Source organism: Denticeps clupeoides, chromosome 4, assembly GCF_900700375.1.
Source record: "Denticeps clupeoides chromosome 4, fDenClu1.1, whole genome shotgun sequence".
Lineage (NCBI taxonomy): Eukaryota > Metazoa > Chordata > Actinopteri > Clupeiformes > Denticipitidae > Denticeps > Denticeps clupeoides.
In genome coordinates, this window is record NC_041710.1 from 32,242,183 (window position 1) to 32,267,028 (window position 24,846).

General features: G+C 41.5%; 2 protein-coding genes across 3 annotated transcripts in view; both read left to right on the forward strand.

Moving 5' to 3' along the window:
* Positions 1-654: 654 nt before the first annotated feature.
* On the forward strand, positions 655-9,986 carry LOC114788129 (NAD-dependent protein deacylase sirtuin-5, mitochondrial-like). Its single transcript, XM_028976359.1, has 9 exons — positions 655-716; positions 1,124-1,240; positions 1,443-1,576; positions 2,652-2,877; positions 3,237-3,324; positions 3,525-3,578; positions 8,212-8,335; positions 8,419-8,534; positions 9,039-9,986. The coding sequence occupies exons 2-9, from the start codon at positions 1,129-1,131 to the stop codon at positions 9,109-9,111; spliced, it is 927 nt and encodes a 308-aa protein (XP_028832192.1). The 5' UTR covers positions 655-716; positions 1,124-1,128; the 3' UTR covers positions 9,112-9,986.
* Positions 9,987-19,706: 9,720 nt separating this feature from the next.
* Positions 19,707-24,846, forward strand: part of LOC114788621 (adenylate cyclase type 1-like) — a 37,458-nt gene continuing 32,318 nt past the window's right edge. The window contains exons 1-2 of one of the 2 annotated variants that reach the window (XM_028977352.1): positions 19,707-20,483; positions 24,109-24,258. In XM_028977352.1, coding sequence (XP_028833185.1) covers positions 19,875-20,483; positions 24,109-24,258 — 759 coding nt within the window. In that variant the 5' untranslated portion in view covers positions 19,707-19,874. Of the gene's footprint in view, positions 20,484-23,358; positions 23,408-24,108; positions 24,259-24,846 lie in introns of those variants that run through there. The other variant, XM_028977353.1, reaches the window with a different exon arrangement.

Genomic DNA, 24,846 nt, shown 5'->3' on the forward strand with positions numbered 1-24,846 from the left:
GTAGGCCATTGTATCCATCATCCATTATCTACAAGAAGTTGTGTGTTTAAGTTTTTTAACACTGTAGACTGTTAAACTTTACATTTCAAAATGACTGAGTTCCATCTTGTGCTCACTTTATTTCAATTTCCACTCGCAATCTGTGAGCTCGTTTACATGAACTCGACATTTACCTCGTGTGCTGTAGTGTGCAGTGGTGGCACACCCCGTGTTGCCAGATACTGACTTGTTTCTTAATCTAATTAAAATCGGGCAACTTTTGTCAAATTCTGGAACAAACACGTTTTGCCTTCTAAATAATGTGCAATACACCAATGGACCGTTGTGCGGTCTGGAGAGGCTTTATGAAGTTGCTTACTTAATTAAATTTCTACTGAAGAACAGGTAAAATGACAGAATTTTCCTTTAAAAATGTACTAGTACCCAAAATACGACTTAATTACAGTAATTCGTTACCTGCTAAGAATTATTTCAGTCAATCAAATAAATTAGAACATACAAGTGTTTCTGACGGTAGGGTAAAAAGGCCAAGGAGCAGCTTCCACTGCTGAGGAGCGTCTAGTTTTAAACTCGGTGTGGCCGAGTTTAGCCGCGTTATTGGGCCAGCGCGCCCGGTTTTTACGACTTTTTACGACGTTTTACGACCCTTGCTGTGAAGACGCTGTGGGCGTGTGTGAGGAAGCGTCTCCGCAGCTGACGCGTTGCCCGTCCGCCGTGTGAGTATTTCTCACTTGAAGGTTTGCTTCTCGGTTAAAGTTGCACAGAGTTCCCCGCCGCGACGCATTACGAGCATACGTGTTATAATTGTGTGTTAACGTGCAAACGCACGTTTATTTTAGCCATGAAGCGACCTCCGACTGGTGGAGGTGTGACGCGGATAGCCTGTTGCTACTTTAGGGGTGATCTGAGCAATGTTTACCTGCATTTAATGTGTATAAATTACACATTAAACGAGTATGGTAGATGTGTTGGATGGACATCCCGATAGAAACAATCATTGTGCAGCAAGTCGTGCTGCGTCACGTATTTTAAACTGGCATTAGATGGGATTAGTACAAACTACGTTTAATGTCGTGTAATGTCGGCTGGAGGCATTTGATCACTGTCATATACCCCTCAACAGCTGGGATGCTGTCACCAATAGTGCTCAGCCACGTCACCCCGAGGTCCCTTGTGCCTCTTTGTTTTGGCGCAGTCAGGGTCAAGCCTGGTGGGTCGTTGACGGCCCGGTTCAGCTCGGGTGAGTTCATATTATTTTGAGTACCTTATTATCTAATGGCTTTATATGCCTTAATGTGTATTGTCTCTACTGTCTGTCCACGTTGTCTGTATTTCATGTTGATGGAAAGTCACCAACTGCCGGAATCAAATTCCTTGTGTGTTACACATTTGGCCAATAAATACGATTCTGGTTCTGATCTTTTCTCTTGGGTTCCTCACAGAAATGGCTGCTTTCCGTAAGGCCTTTTCCGAGGCCAAGCACATCGCTATCATCACTGGGGCTGGAGTTAGTGCTGAGAGTGGGATCCCAACCTACAGAGGAGCCGCAGGGCAATGGAGAAAGTGGAAGGCACAGGTGTGGAAAGTGGAAATCAGGAACATTCCTGATTTTGCCTCCCATTCTCTGTTGTAAATTTATTTTATCAATTTGGGACTGCAATTCAATCCAAGGTTTTTTTTTTTATTAGTGGATTTTGTGTCAGTCTCAAGCCCAGGTAAATGGGAAGTAGGGGTGTTAGAAAATATTTATACAGCAATATATTGCAATATTTAATTTGGTGAAATTGTATTGATACAGGGTCATCAAATAACTATATTATTGTGTACAAATTTTTGTCCAACGGGTGGTGCTGTCGAGCGTTTTCTTTAGTGAGATATGACAATCTACCTCCACTCCTGTAGATGGCGCTGTACTGCTGGGAGCTTTGAATTATGTAAAGTTACATTATCATATCGTGATATGCATCATATTGTGACCCATGTATGGTGATACGTATCGTATCGTGAGATCCTTGCCAATACACACTCCTAATGGGAAGGGTTGCATTGAGTTAGCATTTTTACGTTGGTCTGGGTGCGTAATAATGCATATCCTGCCCATTCACAAGATTTATGGAAATTTTACATTTGTAGTCATATCTGCCCGACAAAACTGGTGTTGACCCAGTTGTGCTACATAATGAAAACCAAATTTAATTTTATTAAGCTTGGGTGGTTCTGTTTGTATTCTTTCCTCCGTTTCCACCAAGTAGCTCATCTTTTTTTACTGAATTTGTCACAGCATATGCCAGATGTTCTAGACAGCCATATATAATCTTTTATCAAGTCAGGTGTTTAGATATATAACACACACACTATACTATGCTGCACAAAATCATCTTATGCTGTGACCAAATGAGAAACCACTGTGATGAGTTGAAAAGTTCATCTGGGGCTCCGATGGTCTTTTTTTTTTTTTGATGATAATTTGATGATAAGGAACACAAGGAGCAGCATGAGCTAAAGTGATCTACTGAGGCATCAAGTTCTCTCATATTGTGTGCTGGAAGAAAATTGTAATATTTGATTGAGACTCTAATACCTAATCTCCAGTAGACTGTAATCTCTGGCAGCACCTAGGCATGTAACATTTTTTACTCTGGTCTGTGCAGGACCTTGCTACTCCAGAGGCTTTCTCGCGGAACCCATCACGTGTCTGGGAGTTCTACCACTACCGACGGGAGATGACGCTGATCAGGGAGCCGAACGCTGCCCACCATGCCATTGCCGAGTGTGAGGCCCGGCTGAGCCGCCAGGGCCGCTCGGTGGTGGTGATTACGCAGAACATTGACGGACTGCATCAACGCGCCACCTCAAAACACGTGCTGGAGCTACACGGTACATTCTTTTCACTGTACACTTAGCAGAAATCTGACCAGACCTGATTTAGAATTCAATTTCTGTGGTCATTGTATTGCAAATTGTATTGCATATTATCGACTGTCTTATGCTCTCATTGAAAATAAATATCTCGCTTATAGCTTGCTTACTTTTTCGCAAAAATTTTTTCTTTTTTCTTTTTTTAACTATACACGGTCAAGACAGAGCTGTTCAGGATGCATTTCACTCCATGTTGTACTGCTATAATTATGCATGTGATATCTTAAATCTTGATCTAGAGCTGTTTCTGAGCTGTCGTGTGATGGATATGTGACTGCTGTAGTAACGTTCACCGATGCGCTGCTGTATGAATGCAGGAAGTCTCTTCAGAACACGATGCGTGAGCTGTGGAAAAGTGTCTGCCAACCACAGAAGTCCCATTTGTGACTCTCTGAAGGGCAAAGGGTAAGATAAGCACATAAATGATACTCTTAACAAAATGAAAATGCTAACTGGTTACAAAAAGTGTAACTTGTTAACCCTAAACCATTGAATAGTAAAAATCTAGTCACAAATTTACTCATGAAACTTTAATTAACACTGTCAATTTCAGTATTTTTTGGAGAATCATCATTTTTCTTTTTTTCAACTGTTTTGTTTTCCAGATCTCCTGACCCAGATGTAGCGGATGCCAACATTCCTGTCATCAATTTGCCGAGGTCAGGCCATTTACAACCATGCATTTTATTTAGACGATACCCGGGGCTGATGTGAAGTGATTGTCATTGTGACACTCTGCAGCACAGCAAACGGTGCACACATCGAAATGTGTCCTCTGCTTTTAACTCATCAACTTAGTAAGCAGTGGGCAGCCATGACAGGCACCTGGGGAGCACTACGGGGCCACTACCTTAACCACTAGGCCACCACGGCCCCAATAGTGGTGGCCTATGCCTTCCTGTAGAGCCATAGTTCCACTAATGAAGTTAAGGATAGAGAATGTTCCACAGATATTGATAAGGAATGCTGGCATACCAACACTGGCCATGGATCCTTAAAAAGTCTTAAATTGGATTCTTGTAAATTAAGGCCTTAAATATCATAAAAAATTACTATTAATCCTTAAATCCAGAGTTAAAGGTCTTTAAAATACTGCAGAGTTTAGTGGTAACCTCTAAATAATTTGGCAAATTTGTAATATGTGTTTTTGTATTTTTGTGTATGAGATGTGAATTAGCAGAACCGCCTATGACACTAGATGGCTAAATTCTGCACTCGCCTGGCAGATGTTTTTCATTATATTCTTCGTTATATTCTCTGATATAACTCAATCAGAAATAGCCTAGTGAGGAGGAAAAATCAATCAAATTAAACAAGCCTTCAATCTGTCAGTAATCCATGGTGTAGGCGCACTGCACTCTTCACAAGTGCACCCCAATCACGATGTCAGATCGTGCTATTACATGAACGCAGAATGATGCGAATTATATTATGAATACATGAACTGAAGTGACAATATATTATCGGTCATTCTCTGGAAGTTTACCAACTGACCCGCTGCTCGGTCTCACTTCAGTCTGTTAACCGTTCCTGTCGTGTTCCGGACTGGATTCAGGGAACAGGTAGATCTCGACATGAATTTCATTTATCTATCATAAATGAAATCATTTCAGTCGGGTCAAGGTAAATGAGCGGTCAGAAACCTTTTCCCTTCTTATATGATCCGCTTCTTGTAAATTTGTTTCGGTAATTGGTTTTTTGTATGTTGTAAGTAAATGTATTAAAATGTTTTTAGATTAAATGTTAGTTTGATTTAAAAATGTCGGAAACAGTCGTCAGGTGATGGTGACCGCATATACAAACTGTGGGGCCAACTCCTGTTCTTATATGGCAGGTGGTGAGCCAAATAAATCCAGAATATTTATTATTGCAGGGGGTTTATTACTTTTCACAGGGTTTGGTTAAAAAGGCTGCTTTTCACGCGCTGGCTTGTGCCACAAGCAAAAGAGAAAACTTCTTCTGATCGGTCATCGGTTGGTTTTGTGTCAAAAGCAGCAATTTTGCGAGAGAAGACATGAACAGAATACATTTTCTGTGTACGTTACCTTACGTTCACCCGAATGTGGCACAAATATAACTCCATAAAAGCCCTGTACAACAGTGCTGCACCCAGCACTTTTTACAAGTCGTATGTCATGACGACAGCTGAGGTGGGAATGAATATGGAGTCAGGCAACATGACATTTGTATCAGCAAAAATATATATATCCAGTTCCTATATACTACTATATGTTAAAGTTCAAGCTGAGTTTTATTGCCTGTTTTGGGGAAAATCTTTTTTGATTTTGATAGATTTTATTTATTATTTATTTTTATTAAGCTGCAGTATTGGGAAAATAACATTTGCAGTGATGTAAAGATTTAATTTTATGTGATTGCAAGTGCCATTTATGATTGTCACATAAGGATCTCAGTAATCGCAATATATATTTTCCCCAAATCGTGCAGCCCTGAAATAAGGAAGCGAAAATATTGCAGTTGCCCCCTAGTGGCTCACATTGGGGCAGTGGTTAGCCTAGTGGGTACGGAGTCCCGAAATGCCAAGGTGCCACTGAGCACCGTCCCCACACTTCTCCCCACCGCCTGTCATTACTGCCCACTGATCACTGGGTGATGGTTAAAAGCAGTGGAAACATTTCGTTGTGCTGTGATGTGTTTCACAATGACAATAACTTGGTGAGCAGTGGGCAGCAATGACAGGCGGCGGGGAGCAGCGTGTGGGCACGGTGCTCAGTCCCTGCAGTTCGGGACTCTGTTTCTGTACCCACTAGGCTAACCACTGCCCCAATGTGTGTCTGAATATGAGTATTGGAAGGAAAATTTATATACCAAATAATAATATATTTCTGAAGAGAAAATATGATTCATATTGAATTATAGAAGAGCATCTGGACCTCACAGTGTCTGTCGAGAAAAACTCTGGACAAATGTAGTTGACATTTAAATTTGATGAAATTGGTCTTAAAATTGGCTTCGTTAAACCTGCAGAAACCCTGACTGCCCCTCTGCAGTTGGTTTACTTAGTTGTAAGGTCATGGGTTGCAGAAAAATGGAATCTGTCAACACAAACCACATGGTGGCACTGTGACTATAGTTTTTCAAGTTTGTAATAAAAGAGATTCACAAAGAGCATGGGCAAGGGGACGCTTACATTCTTATATAAATTTATCACATTGCAAACAACAAGGGAGGCTTGTTGCATATTTTTGTGTGGTTTACAGACTAAATTATGAAGTTTTTTAATGAAATGAAATTTTGTGATTTGAAACGTTGAGATTTAAGGGGACATGAAGTTGCTTAAATATATGAAAGCTATTATAATCATATTAATTTTATCTTTTGCTTTTTTTATTTCTTGACCAAATAGTCCAGTTAGATCACTTTTCTCTTTTTTTGGTGCTGTTTCTTGTTCAGCTGTGGGAAGGTTATGGAGCACTTGTCCCTTGTACTATTGTCACGTTAGATTTTCTTTGGACCTGTCAGTTGAAAGAAAAACAATGAATTAATTGTGGTCAGATGTGATTAATTCTTAGGATCCAAAAACTTGGGTCCTGTGTATATTTAAATATTGTAATTTATTTATTTTAACACCTTACGTTTGTATAAATGAACCACAGGGATTAACACTTTAATTTTGACTTCTCTGGGTTTATTTCTTCCCTTTTTGGGATCGGAATATGGGATCAAGAGGAAACAAATAGCTTCACCAATTAGCTTCGACATTGTAGTGGAAACATAGACTGTGCCCATCCATGTTATTATTTTAAATGCTCACATGCCTGTGATTGCATAAAATAATCTCAGTGCCCGCTGCCCACTTTGATGCCCTGCTTGTGCAGTCGTCACCTGTGAAAAACACCCTTCTCTCTGGAGTTGCTTATGCAGTGTTACACATGATGCGGTAACCATGGGAACAGCACTCCAGTGACCTCTCTGTAACACTCTGCTTCTACTTTGACCTGTAGGATCAAGGTTTAATCCAATAATGGCAAGGTTGTAGGGTAGGTACTGATTTAAACTAATCTCGACTTTTCTCCAATTTGTGTTTCATAAGCAGCATCTAAACATGAAAGATTTTTGTAATCTGAAGAATATTTGTATGGAAGTCAAATGCACATATGTCATATTGTCAAACAAAGCCATCATAATATCTAATGCAGGTCTTTTTTTTTTTTTTTTTTAACTCCGTTTTAATTGGTGCATGCTAGCAATATTTTTGAAAAGCTACGGAGCTACATCTTTACTCTTTGATCAATTTAATATTTAACATGAAAGTAAAATTAAAGCCCTCACATATAGGTTGTACCACTAATTCTTTAAATAAGTCATTATGATATTAATGCTAGTCTTTAGATGACATCCCAGTCAGTACACATTGGTATCCATAACCATTGCATGTTAAAAAAGTGGACTGTATAGGGCGCAGTTTATGAGCGATATGCATTAATTGCTGGGCTTGTTTGCTAGTGTAAGGTCTAAAGCATCCTCAGGATTTACTCAGGAAAAAACAAGAAAGAACCGCATTGCAGTTATCCGTATCTTTTCAGAGGAACTAACTGCCTTTCTGTTGTTGTGTAATTATTTCCGTCACCCAGGACACTAATGAACAAACCCCACACTTAGCATGCAGTGCTGCGCTTAGTGCCAGCATCAAAATATGGCTTCATTAGGTAGGTTTACATTCATTCATTACATTCATACAGCAACCAAAGGACCTTAAAACATCAGAGGATCATTCTGAATGATCAAAACTCAAGGGTGCAGACACCGCTCTTCTTCCCTGGTTCATTTGCTCATTGGTTTACTGGGATAAGAGAGGAGTTTGGTGGTCCCACAGATTGAATGCGGCTGTTATAGCCTCTTGATGAGCATCCTCACTCTCAACAAAAACCAACAATGAAAACAGACAAAACTCTCAATATAGAGGACTTCTTTGATGGTGGGTGTGGAGGTTTCTAGTGGAACGGTACTGTTTCAGCCTGTGTCCGTTGTTTTGGGGAAAGTGTTCATATTGGCTTGTTGGCTGACAGTGGTCCATTAAAAAAACGTAATAAAACGAAACCTTCACAGATATCAACCAGATTGGGAAGAGATGAAAGTCGAAAGTGTTCTAAGAGATTCCAAAACTTGCAAGCACCACATTATCCTGGAGAATTGTACTTGCTGTCATAAATAAATTTGAAGACATTAATGTTCAGATTGAGACCACATAACAGCTTATTAAATGTTCTGCTTTTAAAATGTCAGTAGTATAAGAGCGTGTCCTGAATACGCCATGTGCTTGTGTTGCAGATGTGAAGACAATAACTGTAACGGCTTGCTTAGACCTGATGTGATTTGGTTTGGTGAGACTTTGGACTCCAACGTCCTGACTCCAGTAGAGAAGGAGTTGGAGATTTGTGACCTCTGCCTGGTGGTGAGCTGTTTCCTTTGTTCTCTAACACGTCCTGACATGGGTGACACAGTACCCCAAAATGAATGCGATTTTTCTGCACACAGGTAGGCACATCCTCCATTGTGTACCCAGCAGCCATGTTTGGTCCACAGGTGGCATCAAGGGGCATCCCAGTTGCTGAGTTCAACATTAAGTCCACTCCCAACACCTCATATTTCACGTAAGTAACAGTCATCTATAGTTCAGGTTGGATGTTGTTGAAATTATTCCCAAGTTTAATTTTGAGCTTTGATGAATTACTGCTGTTATGGTACAGTGCATCAATGAGAGATTTCATAATCAAAGAGAGAGTCTTGTCTGATATGTCATAAGAGCAAGTTATTATTTAATCACAGCCAATGTCCAGTTTCCATGAGAGAAACTAATTTTCACAGGACTGGGCATTGTAGTTAGAAATAAAGTGGAAGATTATTTCAACTATAGGTTGTGTTTTATGAGGCATTGCGATACGATTCTGGATTGTTCCGGGGAAAAAAGAAAAAACGCAATAATTTAATCATTTTACATAAGCTATTGAAAATAAACATAAGCCCTTGAATTTTCATAATGAAGCCTTCTGGGTAAATGGATCTCACTGTCACACACAAGTGATTTGTCAAAATGTGGCACACCATCCGAATTGTTTGGTTTGTTTTACCAAATTAGTTTGTGCTCTTCCTCACAGCTACCACATCCAGGGACCATGCGGGACAACGCTGCCCGCTGCACTTGCTCGTCACAATTCAGAGGTCATCTAAGAGCTCTGAAGGTTGAAGATGACTGTTTGCCGGTCAGTCTGAAGAACAGCTAAAATTGGGCCTTTTGAGAAAACAATGCACATTAATGAGTGGAACTGGAACATTTTATAGTTAAATGTTTTGTGGTGCTTCAGTAGAAGACACCACATTTCTAGTTTTACAGTTATTGGTATCCTGTTTGCTCTTCTTATTATTACCTTAATTCAGAAGAAAGAGGACAGAAGGCGTCAAACTATTGCACCAAAGAGTTACAAAGGGCAAAGGTTGTTTTGTGTAGCCAGCTCACATTTTCTTACAATACAATAAATGCTTTCCAGAGACATTCCAATGCTGGTATGGTTTTGTGAACCACAGCAGATGCCTGATTTACATTGAATGAATGGTTCACTGAAGTATGTCCCAGCTGCAGAACTTGCATTCATTCAATTTTTTAGTTGTCATTTTTGTGCATTTGCATCAGGAAGTCACAAGTGCCTCTAGTACATGCCTCTGAAGTCTCGACATCAGCTCCACCCTGATGTAGAAACGCTTTGACACAGTTATTGGTGGTTGTGGTTGTGCTGTGAGTCTGGAGATAAAACGGAACTGGAACTGCACAGTCTGGGTTACTCACTGGGTTATTGGGTTTGGAAATTCTTTATCTCACACACGTTTGTATGCATTTAATTTTATGTCTGTTAGAAGTTAAAGGAGATGAATGCAAATTCATGTTTATAATGTTGTTCGTTCATTTGTTCATTTATATTTTTTTTACAGGCTTACCATATATTTAATGCTTAATGATTTAAAGTAAACAATCAATTTTGAGAATTCATGATCTACATGTAAACATAAAGGTTTATTGTGTTCTGATTAATAAACCGCATTGAACAGGAGCTACTTTTTTAAAGATTGCTTTGATGTTACGCATGTTAGAATACACCGGCGGGTGGTATGACACACACATGGTTTTTTTTTTTTGTAATTAATGATATTGTCAGTATTGTTGTAGGTGTAGTTTTATCTGACTGTCTTGGAATGTTATTCAGCTTCAATGCAGAGGGAGAATCAGTAAAAAAAAATGCATAAGAAGGCAAAGCCATGTGGATGAAAATATTCTCAGCGCATCTGTAAAAAATTTGCTTGTGATATGAAATGCCTGCTGAATGCCTACAGGTTGAGTTATGTCAGTGCCACCATGTAGCCTCAGCCTATTCCTATTCATTTCTGGAATCCGGAGGGCCTCATCATAGTGATAGAGGAAGTACCTCCTTTTATAAATCATTGCCATCTTTTGGAATTATATTGGTTTATTTGAACAAATATTAGGCACAAATGCGCACATGTTGACACATGAGCATTAAAACCACAGCTAGATGAAGTGAATAACTAATCTGAATACAAAAGCACCTGTCAAGAGGTGGGTATGTTCACTCTGGTGTCGATGCTGCTCATCCACGTAATTGTTCAAACTCAAAGACCTAGTGGGGTAACACTGTCATTTGGATCTGAGAAACAACTTTTAGTTAATAGTACGGGTTCCTGCTTCTAATCTGAACTAGACATGATTTGCTCAAATCTTTAGTTCAACTCCCTTCGGTAACCAAGTTTGACGGGCCAAATGGCCTCCTCTCATCTAACTTTTTTATGATCATGATGTCATTGTTGATGAGTGTGAATATAATGTCCTGACCTGAACTGAAGAGATCGCGCCATACATCGCATCCAGCTATTGCATGGGACTGATGTCAGTATCGAATTTTTTAAAAGTGAAGTGATTGTCACATGTGATACACAGCAGCACAGCACACGGTGCACTCGGTGCACTGGCGTTACTCTGCAACCTATGCAGTTTGCTAGCTGAAGGAAGGCGTCATAACACTCTCACTTCACAAAACCTCTCTCTCACACTCTAGAGACTTGTCGACTAAAAGCATACTCCGATAAAATGAAAGATTTTGTAATGGATGCCATCTATCAGGCTGCCCGGGGTTGTGTTTGTTTTACAGATCTAGATGTTTCTGAATGCGCTGAGCGCGAATGTCTGTTACCGATCCCTACTTACTGACAAGAATAGGCTTATCTAGGTGCTGGCTATTTTTAGCAGCCATCAATCTGCCTTCCTTGGAACGACACTGTGGAGGCTGTTGCTGTTCACACATGTGCACACACACACACACACACACACACACACACAGACGGAGATGCTCCGCTTTTGTTTACAATGTTAGACCACAATCACACAGGTTCATTATTAATCTGTTTCCATGGGAACTGTTCTAATTTATGAAGACATGCAACGGCTCCCTTCTTTTCCAGCCTCCCGCTCCCTGCTTTCCCATCAGTTCTGTAGCTGGAGGTGGCTTCTGAATCTGTGTATGCACCAGTGTACATCTAATCTAATATGAAGATCATATTCGTTTAGTTTAATTTGCTAACAGTGGCACATTTAGCCCTGCCTTCATTACCTTCATCAATCCCATCCTTCCCCCTCCCTCCCTGGTGCATCCCTGTGCGGACTGTGAGGGGTTGGTTCTTTGGCAGGCTGGGTAATCTCCACTAAAGACAGGCTAAATAGGACGAGGTAACCCCCTTCTCCTGATTATTGATTATAGAGTGCAGATGACACTTCAACTCTCGTGGAAATCCTTCGTCTCTCTTCATTACACAATACTGTGTATAATACACGTGTTATAACATAGCACGGGCATTAAACACGACATGAGGTAATACGGTATTTATATGAAGGATGTAAGGCCTTTAATCCAGCCTACAGTCCCTAGCACAAACCCAACCATTGTTCCCTGATGGCTGCACTATAAATAGATGAGACCAGACCTGCCTCAGATTGTCCTGAATATGCTCCTCAGCAGGATAACCACTGCTGTCCCTCCTGTCACTTTCACCAACCCCTTCTCATGCTTATATTTCAGTCTGCGGAATAAAACAAATGAAAAGAAGATATTTTCTTTAAAAAATTTATATATAACAATACAAACGATAGACTGATGGTCAAAAGTCAGTGGAAAGTATAAATAATGCAGATAGCATATTTTTTCTGGACTTCACTTCAAATCTGTTCCTCGGTTCTAATCTCCCTGATTACATGGCTTGGAATAAGAAGATTCCACAATGGGAATGTCTTTATTCCCAAGCCTTAGCATGATTTACTACAGATACATAACTCCAACATTATTTCAGCAGACCTTTTAGTGAAAGTGAAGTGATTGTCATTGTGAAAAACTGCATCATAGCACACGATGACACAATGAAATGTGTCCTCTGCATTTAACCCTTCACCCTTGGTGAGCAGTGGGCAGCCATGACAAGCGCCGGGGGAGCAGTGTGTGGGGACGGTGCTTTGCTCAGTGGCACATTGGCGGACCGGGATTCGAACCGGCAACCTTCTGATTACGGGGCCGCTTCCTTAACCGCTAGGCCACCACTGCCCCTTTTATTAACACATATTGTTTATTAATAAAAATGGACGGTTTGAATTGCTCTGCGATCCATGTGTAAGTCAGCTCACTACTAAAACTCTCCCCGTATTCTATTTCAGTCCGCCGGATTGTTCTTGGTCTGAGTTTGCTCGAGTAAAACTCGGTGAGATTTTCAGCTCACGCTGAATTAAAACAGCTTCAGTTGGTCAGATGCCAAATCCTCCAGATTGGGCCTTTGGACTGAAAATCCTCCTGGGAACAATAATCCGCAGCTTGTTAGTGGGGAAAAATCATTTAGGAGGCAAAGCTGATGCTATTTTTAGCTCACTTAGGCTCTTCAGTGTGTCACTGTTTACACGAGAGATCCTTCCCTTCTGACGAATAAAGACAAAAACACAGAGGGGGACGAATGAACTGCCAGTTTGGGTGCCTTCTGACATGATTGTATTTTAGTCCCTTATTAATTCTGTATTGCACTGCCCCACACGTGCTATTCCCTGGAGGATAATCTCAAGGAACATAACTGGTCCCCTACCATGCCTGCTGATGTATGTTGCTGACTGGTAAACAGAGACAGCCTCTGGGATTCCTGGCATAATGAAAAGATGTTGCTCGGTTTGCTATATCTGTGAAACGTGCAGTACTGATAATTGATGGCAGATATTCAATGTCGGTACCGTCAATATGTTGTCCTGTGACATCGACTGATCTCATCAGTTCGCATTAATAGTGGATGAATGATACACTGTGCACAGTTACATGAATGCATATCCAGAGGGAGAGGAGGAGAGGAACTGGCTGATTGCCCTCGCGTTACATGGGTCGATGAAGATGTTTGAAGGAGGCAGAAGTTGGGGCACCGGGAGACTCTTCCTCCTCAGCGCTCCCACTTCCCATGATGCCAGCTGGCAAAGCAAAGCACCGTCTTCAATATGTGGAATATTTGTGGCTATGGGGTAGCTGTTATTGATTGGCAGCTGAACACACAGAAAGGGTTTCCAAGCCAGAACATTAATTCCATTAATCCGATGGGTGAATGGAGCAGCGTGGGCGAATGGAGCACCAATGTTCAGATGGAGACCATCATGGTACCAGATACCCCCGGACCCTTCAGAGGCCTTGTCGGATCCACTGTTTACTGGACCAGAACACTGCAGCACGAGTGGCCTATAATATATAGCAATATATGGTTTAAATGTTGGGCCTGATCTATGACCTTGTTTTTCTACTTTACTACGGTGTGTGTGTGTGTGTGTGTGTGTGTGTGTGATCCCTCTTCCTTTTTAGGCAGTTGTTGATTTGAACATCTCACAGACAGTAGAAGCAAAAAATAGGGAAGAAGAACACAACACATCACATGAAGAAAAAAAAATGTCCGCCCATGGGCAGGTCTCAGTCTGAGCTGAAACAAGCTCGGTCGCACTGTCTGAGCTGCTGAGATGTGCAGTGTTCGGGGGAGCAGCGAGGGTGATAAAATCTTTCCACACGCTTGTGTCCTCCTGCTTATTTGTTCACCAAACATGAATCAGTGGAGAGAGAGAGAGAGAGAGAGAGAGAGAGAGAGAGAGATGTTTTCATGGTGAGAGAACGCTCACAGTAACATCGAATTGCGTTTATGTGCCTTAGGACCGTGAAAGCTAGTTGGAGCTGGAGTGGATCGGAGAACTTGCTCAGTGGCCATAAGGAGGCCTTGCAGCATGATCCACTGCAGTTCGCTTCCATCAAACTGGCTTTTGTTCTTCGCTAAGCACCATCTGACACATCAAGTCTATCAATGACAGGGGGTAACAGAACACAGAAAACCTCTTGACCTTCATCATTGACTTTTCCTGGAGCTAGAGTGGCTGGTCTACCAGGATTTGCCGGTTTATGGTCATGAAGAAAGGAAAAATGGTGTCTGGTGCTGTAAAATTGTGGTTTATTTGTGGTAGCATTTTATGACATGATTGATTTTACTAATGGCAACTGTAAGGCCACTATGTGATGGATTGAGGTCAACTTGAGGTCAAATCCCACCCCCTCTAATAAATCTGTCAAGCCATCACAGTCACATCACATACTGTTTAATGATGAACCTCGTCACACTTGTCTCATCATCATTTTAGAAATACTAAATAGGCGCTAACTGCAGGAAGACTTGGCAGATGTCAGTATAGCCACAGTCCTCCAAACGTCAGACTAGCCCAGGAACAGCCACGTCCAAGCAGCTACATCAAGGCCTTACAACAACAATTGCACTGCAAAGTGTGGAACATGGTGGTGTAAGCATGCTGCCACTGAGCTCTAGAGCAATGGAGACGTGGCGAATCACACCTCTCTGTCGGAGAATCTGCCGAGTCTGGAGGAAGGTGGGATTGTAGTCTCTTCAGTTTTACTGTGGCAACCACTTTGACAAGTGATGTGACATTCACTAATTAACAGATGCGAGATGTCTGGTTCATGTCTCTCCTCATTAGAGCTACTCAGATGTGTCCTCTGCATTTAACCCTTCACCTTGGTGAGCAGTGGGCAGCCATGAAAAAAATGGCACCATACAAATAAATCACTGCAAGCCTAAAATGGCATGATGAATGTATGTAATCCTCTGAAGAGTTACCATGCTATATACATCTGCGTTTATATTTTCAAGTCTCCCTGGAGACACTCAGGGTTAAGTGTCTCGCTCAGGGACACAATGGTAGTAAGTGGGGTTCGAGCCTTTGACTTTGGGGCCTTCTAGTTCATAAGTGAGTATGTTGCCCATTAGGCTACTACAAGCCTGCACACAGTAGCACTTCACCACAACCAAGTATTTAGTCAAATCTTGGGACAATTCCCTCAATTACATAATGCAAATAAATTCAAAACCTGACCAAACTGTCTAATGTTAGTTATTTGTGGTGATGAGCTGCAACAATAAAAGTAATAACATACTGAGCTGAGGGAGCACACTGAGAAATGTGAACACTGGCTAAACTTCAAAAATTGACATAATCTGCCACACGTGATATTTTAGCATTTCCGTGATGTTAATAAAATGTTATTTACATTATGTCAATGCTGAAATATTAGGTGTGACAGATTGCTTTAGTGTTTTTTTTTACGTACAGCCAGCCTTCACATTTTTTCAGTGCATATTATAGTTTGTGACCTTGGTCGTTATCCTCCTTGCATTCCACACTGAAAAAAGTGAACACTGGCTAAACTTCAATCAGTAATCGGTCACACCTAATATTTCAGCATTGACATAATGTAAATAAACCAATCAAACCTACTGTTACCTGTTTATTTACATGTCAATGCTAAAATATTTTATCAATTTTTAACCAGTTTAACCAGGCTACACTTCTTTCAGTGCACCTCCTCTAAATGTCAATGTGATTATTTTCGTTGAAATCATGTATTTTAATGCAGCATTAAATCGAACAGAATGATGGAACTGACATACTAAAATACACACAAAATCTCCAAAAACTGCAGAGACTCACCGAAGGTGGGGGCCAGTCCACCGAGACACGCAGAATAAAATAATAAAAAGAATCTGGTCTACTGGAACGTTTGAAAATGATTTGCAAAAATGCATCATCTGAATCAGCCTTAAAACACCGGAACTGTCTTTATGTAGGATTTGTCTCTGTCTAGGACAAATTTGACCAATGTGTCATAGGTCAAACCTACACACAGAAATTTATTTTAATTCCTTAAATATTTCTTAATTTATCTACAGCCCTCATGAATATATAATGCAATGCATAATATGTTTAAATAAGTATTATAATAATAATGAATTTGTATTTAACCTTAACATTATTTCAAAACTAAATAAAATATTAAGGGCCAAAGTCAGATTGTTTCGAAGTCTGGATTAGGGAGAAATGTATTTTAATAAGGAATTGGTGCTCCTGAACTCAGCCCTATTTCCTTATTGAAGCAGAGACCTGTGAGATTCCTGCTGAATCTGAAAATTTGCCCGTGTGGATCACCATGCCAGTATTGTCCTGTCCATGAGCCCTGTGAACGGTATACCTACCCGACAATAGCTCTTCATTTCAATGCCCATTCTTTGGTACATTCATATTGATCGTAGCTGTATTGTACCGTTTTAAACGATTCATTCTTTTTTATAACACATTTTCTTCATTTTCCAGATATTTCGTTCGTTTCTTGCACCTTTCTTGTCTTTCACGCGTCCTCTGTGTTTCCATTTCAGTTGTTCTCCTGATTGAGATAGATGGAGAGCCACTTGACCTGAGTGTGTGTGTGAGGATGATATTGACGCTGAGGTGCCGGAGCCATAATCTCCCGGTGGAAGGTGTCACTTTTCTTTCTTTCACACAGGCAATGTACATCGTGTCACAGCAGAACGGGCGAGTTTGTGCAGATTGTCCAGTGGTGTGGTGCTTCCTGGAGCGGCTTAGGACCATTTCTGCTCGTGACACAAATATCACACTCGTCTACGATCTTCTGGTTTATAGACATTCATGTGACAGTGGTATTAAAACAATAGCACCCCTAACCACTAAAACCAATTGAGATGCCCCCTCAAAATTCAAGCTTCGGATTTATTTAAAGCAATGCAGTTCACCAATGTGATATACACAGACAAAGACAAAAGAGAAAGACAGCGAATAAAACAATAAAATAACAACAACCACAATAAAACAGCAAATCCAACATCTCAGACAATGTACCATTGTATAGTATATGTTTTGTCATCTACATAATATGACTGAGTGTTGGATGTTTATTGGAAAGTGCTTGTTGAGGGTGGTGTTCATCTTTTAGGCCTGATGAGCATAACCTTTCACCTTGAGATCCTGATGTGGGCCAGATGTACGACATATGGAAAGTCCCCAATACCTCTTCCCCTCAAGGCGCTTTGCTCTCAGTACTGTAGAGTTTCAGCACATTTAAGCTGCTCCAGCAGATATCGTTTCAAAATAGAAAGTTCACGACAGGTAAAAATGTATAGAATTTGTTCGATTTAATAATAGTTTTTATTCACATACATCTATGTTATGGCAATAGCTGAACTTGAACTAAGTTGAACTAGGTGACAGACTGTAACCCTTCAGCTGTCATGCCCACCATCTGTCGGGGGGATTATGGTGTGGGGTTGTCTTGGAAAGTCTGACAGTCTTCTGCACCGTACTAAAAGGTTTTTTGGACCTTCATGCTCCCAGCTTTGTGGGAACAGTTTTGGGATGTTCCAACATGACCGCACACCAGTGGAAAACCTTCCCAGAACAGATGAAGCTGTTATAGCTGAAAAGGGTGGGCCAACTGCATACTTAAGCCTATGAATGTCATGGAAGTTCACGCGTGTGTGTAAAGGCAGCCGTCCCAAATACTCTTGGCAATAAATTGTAAATACATGCACTCAATGCAGCCACTGCGGGTGCGGGTGACAGTGCATTTCTTAACGCTGTCCCAAGTCTGAGTAAATGGAGGGGGTTTTGTCAGGAAGGGCATTCTGTTATGCGGACAACCAGACGAGTTGGTCCACTGTGGCGACCCCTGACAGGAGCAGCCGAAGGACAATGATGATGACGAGTGTGAATATATATACTCATTGGCCACAAGCATCTGTAGGGTGTACAGAAGGTGGTCCCAAAACAGAAACCATATCCAAAGAGCAGCTGTTGTGAACATGAAAATGCTTTGTTAATGTCAGAGAAGAATGGGAAGACTGGTTTGGGGCATAGCTGAAGTAGCCACTCATTACAAGGTCTGCAGAATCCAATGTCTCTGTAAATAACATGAAAGCATGGGTCCATCCTTCTTCAGGCTGCTGGTGGCGGTGTGGTGGCATGGGGGATATTTTCTTGCCACACTTTGGGCCCATTGTTTAAACAGCACAGCCTGTCTGAGTATTGTTGCTAACTGTGGCCATCTTCTGACGCGGAGTTGACTGTGTCCACAGTCACCAGGTTCTCAGCCCGGTAGAACACCCTTGGGATGTGGTGGGACGAGAGAGACGCATCATTGATTTGCAGCCGAGAAATGTGCAGAAACTACATGATGAAAACTAGGCAAGGTTTCCCTAATAAAGTAACAAACCATTCCATTAGTTTATTTTTAAATTAAAGATGAATGTCTGTGAATGTCTAACACTAAAAAAAGTGAACACTGGGAACACACTAGCCAGAATTCCCAGGTTGAAACCCCACTTACTTGTGTCCCTGAGGAGAACACTTATCCCTGAGTGTCTCCAGGGGGACTGTCCCTGTCACCATGGATTGTAAATGTAAATCTAGATAAGGACGTTGAGTAAATGGCAGATATGTAAATGTGAGTATAAATGTAAATAAACAGGTTTGATTGGTTAATTCACATTATGGCAATGCTAAAATGTTAGATGTGACACATTCGTTTAACCAGTGTTAATTTTTTTTAAGTGCACTTAGATGTAAAAAGGAACCACTATGGTTGAGAGAACTTTATTAATATATGCTATTGTGGTAAAATAATTTAGTCTACATTTTCTGACCATAACAGCCGTAACGATTAAATGTAATGAACACAAATGCTTGCCTCATTATTAATTATTTTTCAATTTTCCCTGCAAAGTAGAAAGAATGCTCTACTGGACCTGAGGATGTCAGGTTGTGTTTAATCAGTAGATGTTGTCCAGATTCTCCAGGAAGTTCCAAGTTCCAGCAATAAACGGCCCTGCTGCTGATAGTGAACGAACATACATGATGAAACTGTTTATTTTATTTATGCGGCATCATATTCCATCCTTCTTCTCAGTGTAATGCTGGAATAGATCATGTGTTTGTCCAGAGATAACAAAGTCAATATTCCCTCACTGATGGCCTTTTGTACATGATTTCACATAAGCAGCTCATAATTCATTATGCATATTCATAAATACTAAATAATATTGCGCCCTGTGAACGTGTTTGGATAAAAATATTATTCTGTATTTTAAATACATATTTTAAATCCATGTATCAGAGTCACCGTCCATCCCTGACCTGTACTTGACTTGAATGACTAAAGCATGAATGTGTCTAATAATTTGGCTGTTTATTAAATCCTTCTCTGAACTCAATCTTTCTCATCTCCACTTGTCATTGCACTTTATATTATTATTATTATTATTATTATTATAAGTCTCTGCCAGGGGTCCTGGCCTCTCCGGCGATAGGACGGCTCGGTGCGCGCCGCACTGCGCATGCGCGTTCCCGCCGCAGTTGGAAGGAGCGCAGCCCGAAGAGCGCGTCCCTGTCACCGCCCCGCCGCGACACCACGCGCGTCTGATTCCGGGAAGGACGGAGCAACAGATTCCAACCTGTGGACAGCGAGCTCCTCTCCGGCCAGCCGCGGCGCAAGTTGCGACGGCGTTCCGGCGTTCGCTGTATGAATGGCCCTGGCATGGAGGAAATTCCGTTTCAGAAAGTCAAAACCCGGCGGAAGAGGAGCCACTGTCCCTCTGGCGTCCCGCTGACCGCCATCGCCTGCGAGGACGAATTCGACTGCAAGGACCTGGAGTCCCTCTTCCACAACTACAACCTGAAGCTGGAGCAGACGTCCACCCTGAAGGCGCTGGCGGTGCTCATCATCATGGCATCGTGCCTGGCGGTGTCCGAGCTGCTGTCCGGCCCCGGCTTCACCATCTCCAAGGGCTCGCATCCGGTGCACTGCATCGTCTTCGTCTCGCTCTTCATCGTCACCAACGTCAAGTACCTGCAGGTGACCCAGCTGCAGCAGATCGTCAACCTGACCCTGCTCTTCACCTTCACCTTCTCCTTCCTCTGCTGCCCGTTCCCGCACGGCGCGGCGGGCTCGGACCCGCCCGGCGCCCCGGAGCAGGGCATGTGGCAGCTGATGCTGGTCACCTTCGTGGTGTACGCGCTGCTGCCCGTCCGGACCCTGCTGGCCGTGCTGTTCGGGAGCATGGTGGCCGTGTCCCATGTAATCGTGACCGCGACGTCGGTGACGGTGAGAACTCAGAAGCTGTGGAGGACGGTGAGTGGGAGACCACGTTCATGGCAGGCAGGCAGAGTTGTGAAAGGTTTCAGCACCTGTGGTGGGACAGCGCCCAGAAGCCAACCGTGGAGAGAACCCCTAAATCTTAATACTACCAAATTCAAATTCGAAAATGCAGGGAAATGCTTTTGCGACTGCTACAGACCTCAATATTGCAAAGTGAAACCAATATGCAAATATTACAAATGTCTGTTTTTAAATGACGTGTAACCATTTACCAACAGAAATGATAGTGTCACCAAACACTGTGAAAGAAAACATGCATTGCCAGGAAACTAAACTTGTATACAAGTTAAACAAGTAGGAACGTCCCTGAGCTGTCCATTAGGCATAAATTAGGCAACTGGCATAAAAAATTCATTTCTGAACGGGCATCCGGTGCATGCTTCAAGCAGTAAGTGTATTCGTGTGCGTTTTCTTGCGTTGGTCTGCGTCAGAACCCATTCACTTCTGCGGTTTCAATGGGGTTCGCTGCTTTGTGCAATTCTCCGGAGACAATGAGAAAACATTGACAGAGCTTCTGATCGATACCATAACACACTCAGACACAAGCAGCTTTCCATCAAGAACAATAACTGTGGAGAAAGCAGATAAAACACGTTCTCTCTCTTCATTGACCTGAGGTGTGGTGTTGGGTTTCCTCCGCCTGCAAACACACACACACAGACACACACACACTCGACAGGGGACTTTTAATCTCAACATGGCACATCAACACACAGAGCAAGATTATATACGACCACTGGACGCGGCCTAGACACAATGGGGATACACTTATAGACATGACAACAGGTGAACACAATCAGGAAATTGTGAATACTGAACATGAAACCCGGATCGCAGAGCCGGAGCGCCTTGAAAAGTCTGGATTGTGACACATGTATACATGTATACAAACTGATGAAGGGGTTTTCATCTTCCCAGCTGTGAAAGAAGGGACTGTCTAAATATACAAAGGATTAAAATGATTGATGAAATCATTTAAATGATTTAAAAATGGCATTAATTTCATGTTGACATGCAGAGATGTGGTAGAAGAACGGGGTGTCGGCCTCTCCCAACTCTGTAAATCATGACTGATGTCCCACAAGAAAAAAAAGTCTACAGATGGAGAACAATATTGTATTGCAGCTCAGATTCTCTTCCTCTCCACACATCATGCCACTGTTTCATGGAAAGAAGGAACTTCTGCAGTAAACAGTTTATGAAAATCAGATCAGTGTTTGACAGGGTTTTTTGCTACGTAAAAAAAAATTGCTTGCAGCTTAGATAAACTGATTTTGTTTTCAATGGTTAGTATTGGTGCCCAAGATATTTTGCACAGAGAGAGAGAGAGAAATTAATTGCAGTTTTTATACTTTTTATACCTCGTCATGTAAGGCTTGTTGAATTGACGGATTTTGAAAGTGTGATTTTGTTACTGCTCTGGATCCTTTGGAAGCTCCGGGGTGTGTTCCGGAGTATGGGATGTACTCTACTGCTCCTGCTGCATCCAGGCTAACGTGTCGCTCTGGTTTGTTGAGTCTTTTGGACTGTTTAAGACCCCAGAGATTGAAGCTGAAGGCCGCTGATGCAGAAGTGAAGGCCTCAAAACAAGTTCAGAATTAGGACATGGGTGAGGGCCCAGTCCAGTTTTACATGCGCAAATCCAGTATGTGATGGACTTTAGAAATAAATTTAGAGCTGAAATGGTGCCAGAGGCATGGGACAGATTCACCAGCGGTGACTGCATGAGACATGTCCAGCAAGGATTTCATTTGCTCTGCGTTTATTTTTGGGTTCATGGATTAAAATAATGTATTTGAACTGTGGGGTCAATTCAAGTTCAAGTGAGCTTTATTGTCAGTTCACACAGGTCAGACAATACCTACTGAAATGAAACCATGAATTGAATAAGTAAGGAAGTGGACTCGTAACTAGAGGGTTGCAGGTTCAAATCCTAAACCGTCAAGGTGCCACTGAGGTCCCCTTGATTAAGGTGCCGTCCCCACACTCTGCTCCCCAGGCGCCTTTCATGGCACCATGTGCTGTGCTTACTGTGTATCACAATGACAATGACAATTTCATCCAGCACTCGCCAAATCTTCATTTGCCATCAACAGACTGCTGAAATATGCCCCTACTCTTCTACGATTGGCTAGAGAATAAACGCTGACTAATTGTTTCAGTGAAAGTGGGTCGGGAGCTGCAGGAATTTAAACTGAAAAGAAGAAGTAGGGCTTTATTTTTCAAAATGAAACATGCACCACGAAATGGGTCAAGCTTTACACAAATGCAAAAAATGAGGAGATTGGGGCTGTTTTACACACTTTACCATTTAAATGGAACTCTGCAGGTGGAAGTTCTGTAGCTAGGCTTATACTGTAACATATTTTTAAAATGACATACTTTACATACTTTAAAAATGTGTTCAATGGACTTTTATCACAAGCTACTACAAAAGAAAGGGAATTTGGTTTGGAAAAAGTTCTTCTGGAGCTTTTTTTAGAAATAAAGGTACACATGATGTCACATCAGCATTTGAAATAAATATGTTTTTAATGGAATCATATTTGGCCAGCCATTTTAAAATAATCTGCCATTGCAATCTTAGCATACTATTCAAGTAGGTGGTTGTAAAATGTATGTATATACATTTATGTATAAATGTACAGTACAGGCCAAAAATTTGGACACAACTTCTTATTCAATGTGTTTTCTTTATTTTCATGACCATTTACGTTGGTAGATTCTCACTGAAGGCACCAAAACTATGAACGAACACATGTGGAGTTATGTACTTAACGAAAATTGGAGACCTGACCTCCACAGTCACCGGACCTGAACCCAATCCAGATGGTTTGGGGTGAGCTGGACCAACAAGTGCTGGGAACTCCTTCAAGACTGTTGGAAAAGCATTTCAGGTGACGACCTCTTGAAGCTCATCGAGAGAATGCCAAGAGTGTGCAAAGCAGTAATCAGAGCAAAGGGCGGCTATTTAGAAGAAACTAGAATATGAAACATGTTTTCAGTTATTTCACCTTTTTTCGTTAAGTACATAACTCCACGTGTTCATTCATAGTTTTGATGCCTTCAGTGAGAATCTACCAATGTACATGGTCATGAAAATGAAGAAAACTGTGTGTGTGTATATATATATATATCTATATCTATATATATATACACACACACACACACACACATATATATGCATATGCATGTGTGTGTGTGTGTCTAGATATATTTATATGTATGTATTTATGTAGGTGGAAAATGTGGAAGACAGTCCGATGCAGCCTGTAATGTGAATGCACAAAAAAATCGACATGAGATAAAAGTGTAAAGAATGTTCCTTTAGCCTGCAATTCCAACACCACCTCGCAGTTAAATAACCGAGCTGAGTAGGAGGTGTGAAAAATCAGACATACACACATGGACAGAGAGAGTTTCATCTTCAGGAAATCATCTGTACATTGTACTTTCTGTTACTGTATTTATTCTCACTAGACCTGTAACATTTGAGGTGTGGATAAGTGAGAAGCGTCTAGAGGGTATGAGGATTAACTGAGGAGTGTGTGTTTTTCTCTACATGTGTGTGTGTGTGTGTGTGTGTGTGTGTGAACAGCTGGTGGCCAACACGGTGCTGTTTACAAGTGTGAACTTGTCGGGGATGTTTGTGCGAATCCTGACAGAGCGAGCGCAGAGAAAGGCCTTCCTGCAGGCGCGGAACTGCATTGAGGAGAGACTTAGGATGGAGGATGAAAACGAGAAACAGGTACCTGCACACACACACACACACACACACACACACACACACACACACACACACACACACAGTTATCTGGGACAAAGGTATTTTCTGGACTGTAGAATAATAAAGAAAAATAAAGATGTAGTTGAACCCACATCTGCTGATGCGCTGTACACTGTACTAGTGTAAATTTGGCCAGTTTTATTGCTTCTTTAATCAGCTGTACTAAAACGAACTCAAGACGAATAGTTGCTGATAAAGTTCCTCTCTACATGGATGCAGAGTTTCCATCAACAGTTAAATATCTGGAGTCTTGACCCATTTTGGTGTTTCTTTTCAAGACTGAGGACAATTCTATATTACCCTAAATGTTTGAATGTTACATGTCTGTGTTCGCATGTTGATTTATAGTGTTGAGAAGTCATTATTTCAAGTTTTTGACAAGTTTTGTCCAAATTCTCAATCATGGGTGATTGCTCACACACACACACACACACACACACACACACACACACACACACACACACACACACACACACACACATTAATGTACATGCCCTTTCTGCCTCAAATGAAACACACATCTGAAACACAAATCTATTAGATTTATTA

What these genes read in the sequence shown, in the direction of transcription:
- LOC114788129 (XM_028976359.1), top strand. Translation starts at nt 1,129, where the DNA reads ATGCTGTCACCAATAGTGCTCAGCCACGTCACCCCGAGGTCCCTTGTG. An exon ending in GGAGAAAGTGGAAGGCACAG is followed by an intron (nt 1,577 to 2,651) that starts GTGTGGAAAGTG and finishes TGGTCTGTGCAG; the next exon opens with GACCTTGCTACTCCAGAGGC. An exon ending in CCCAACACCTCATATTTCAC is followed by an intron (nt 8,535 to 9,038) that starts GTAAGTAACAGT and finishes TCTTCCTCACAG; the next exon opens with CTACCACATCCAGGGACCAT.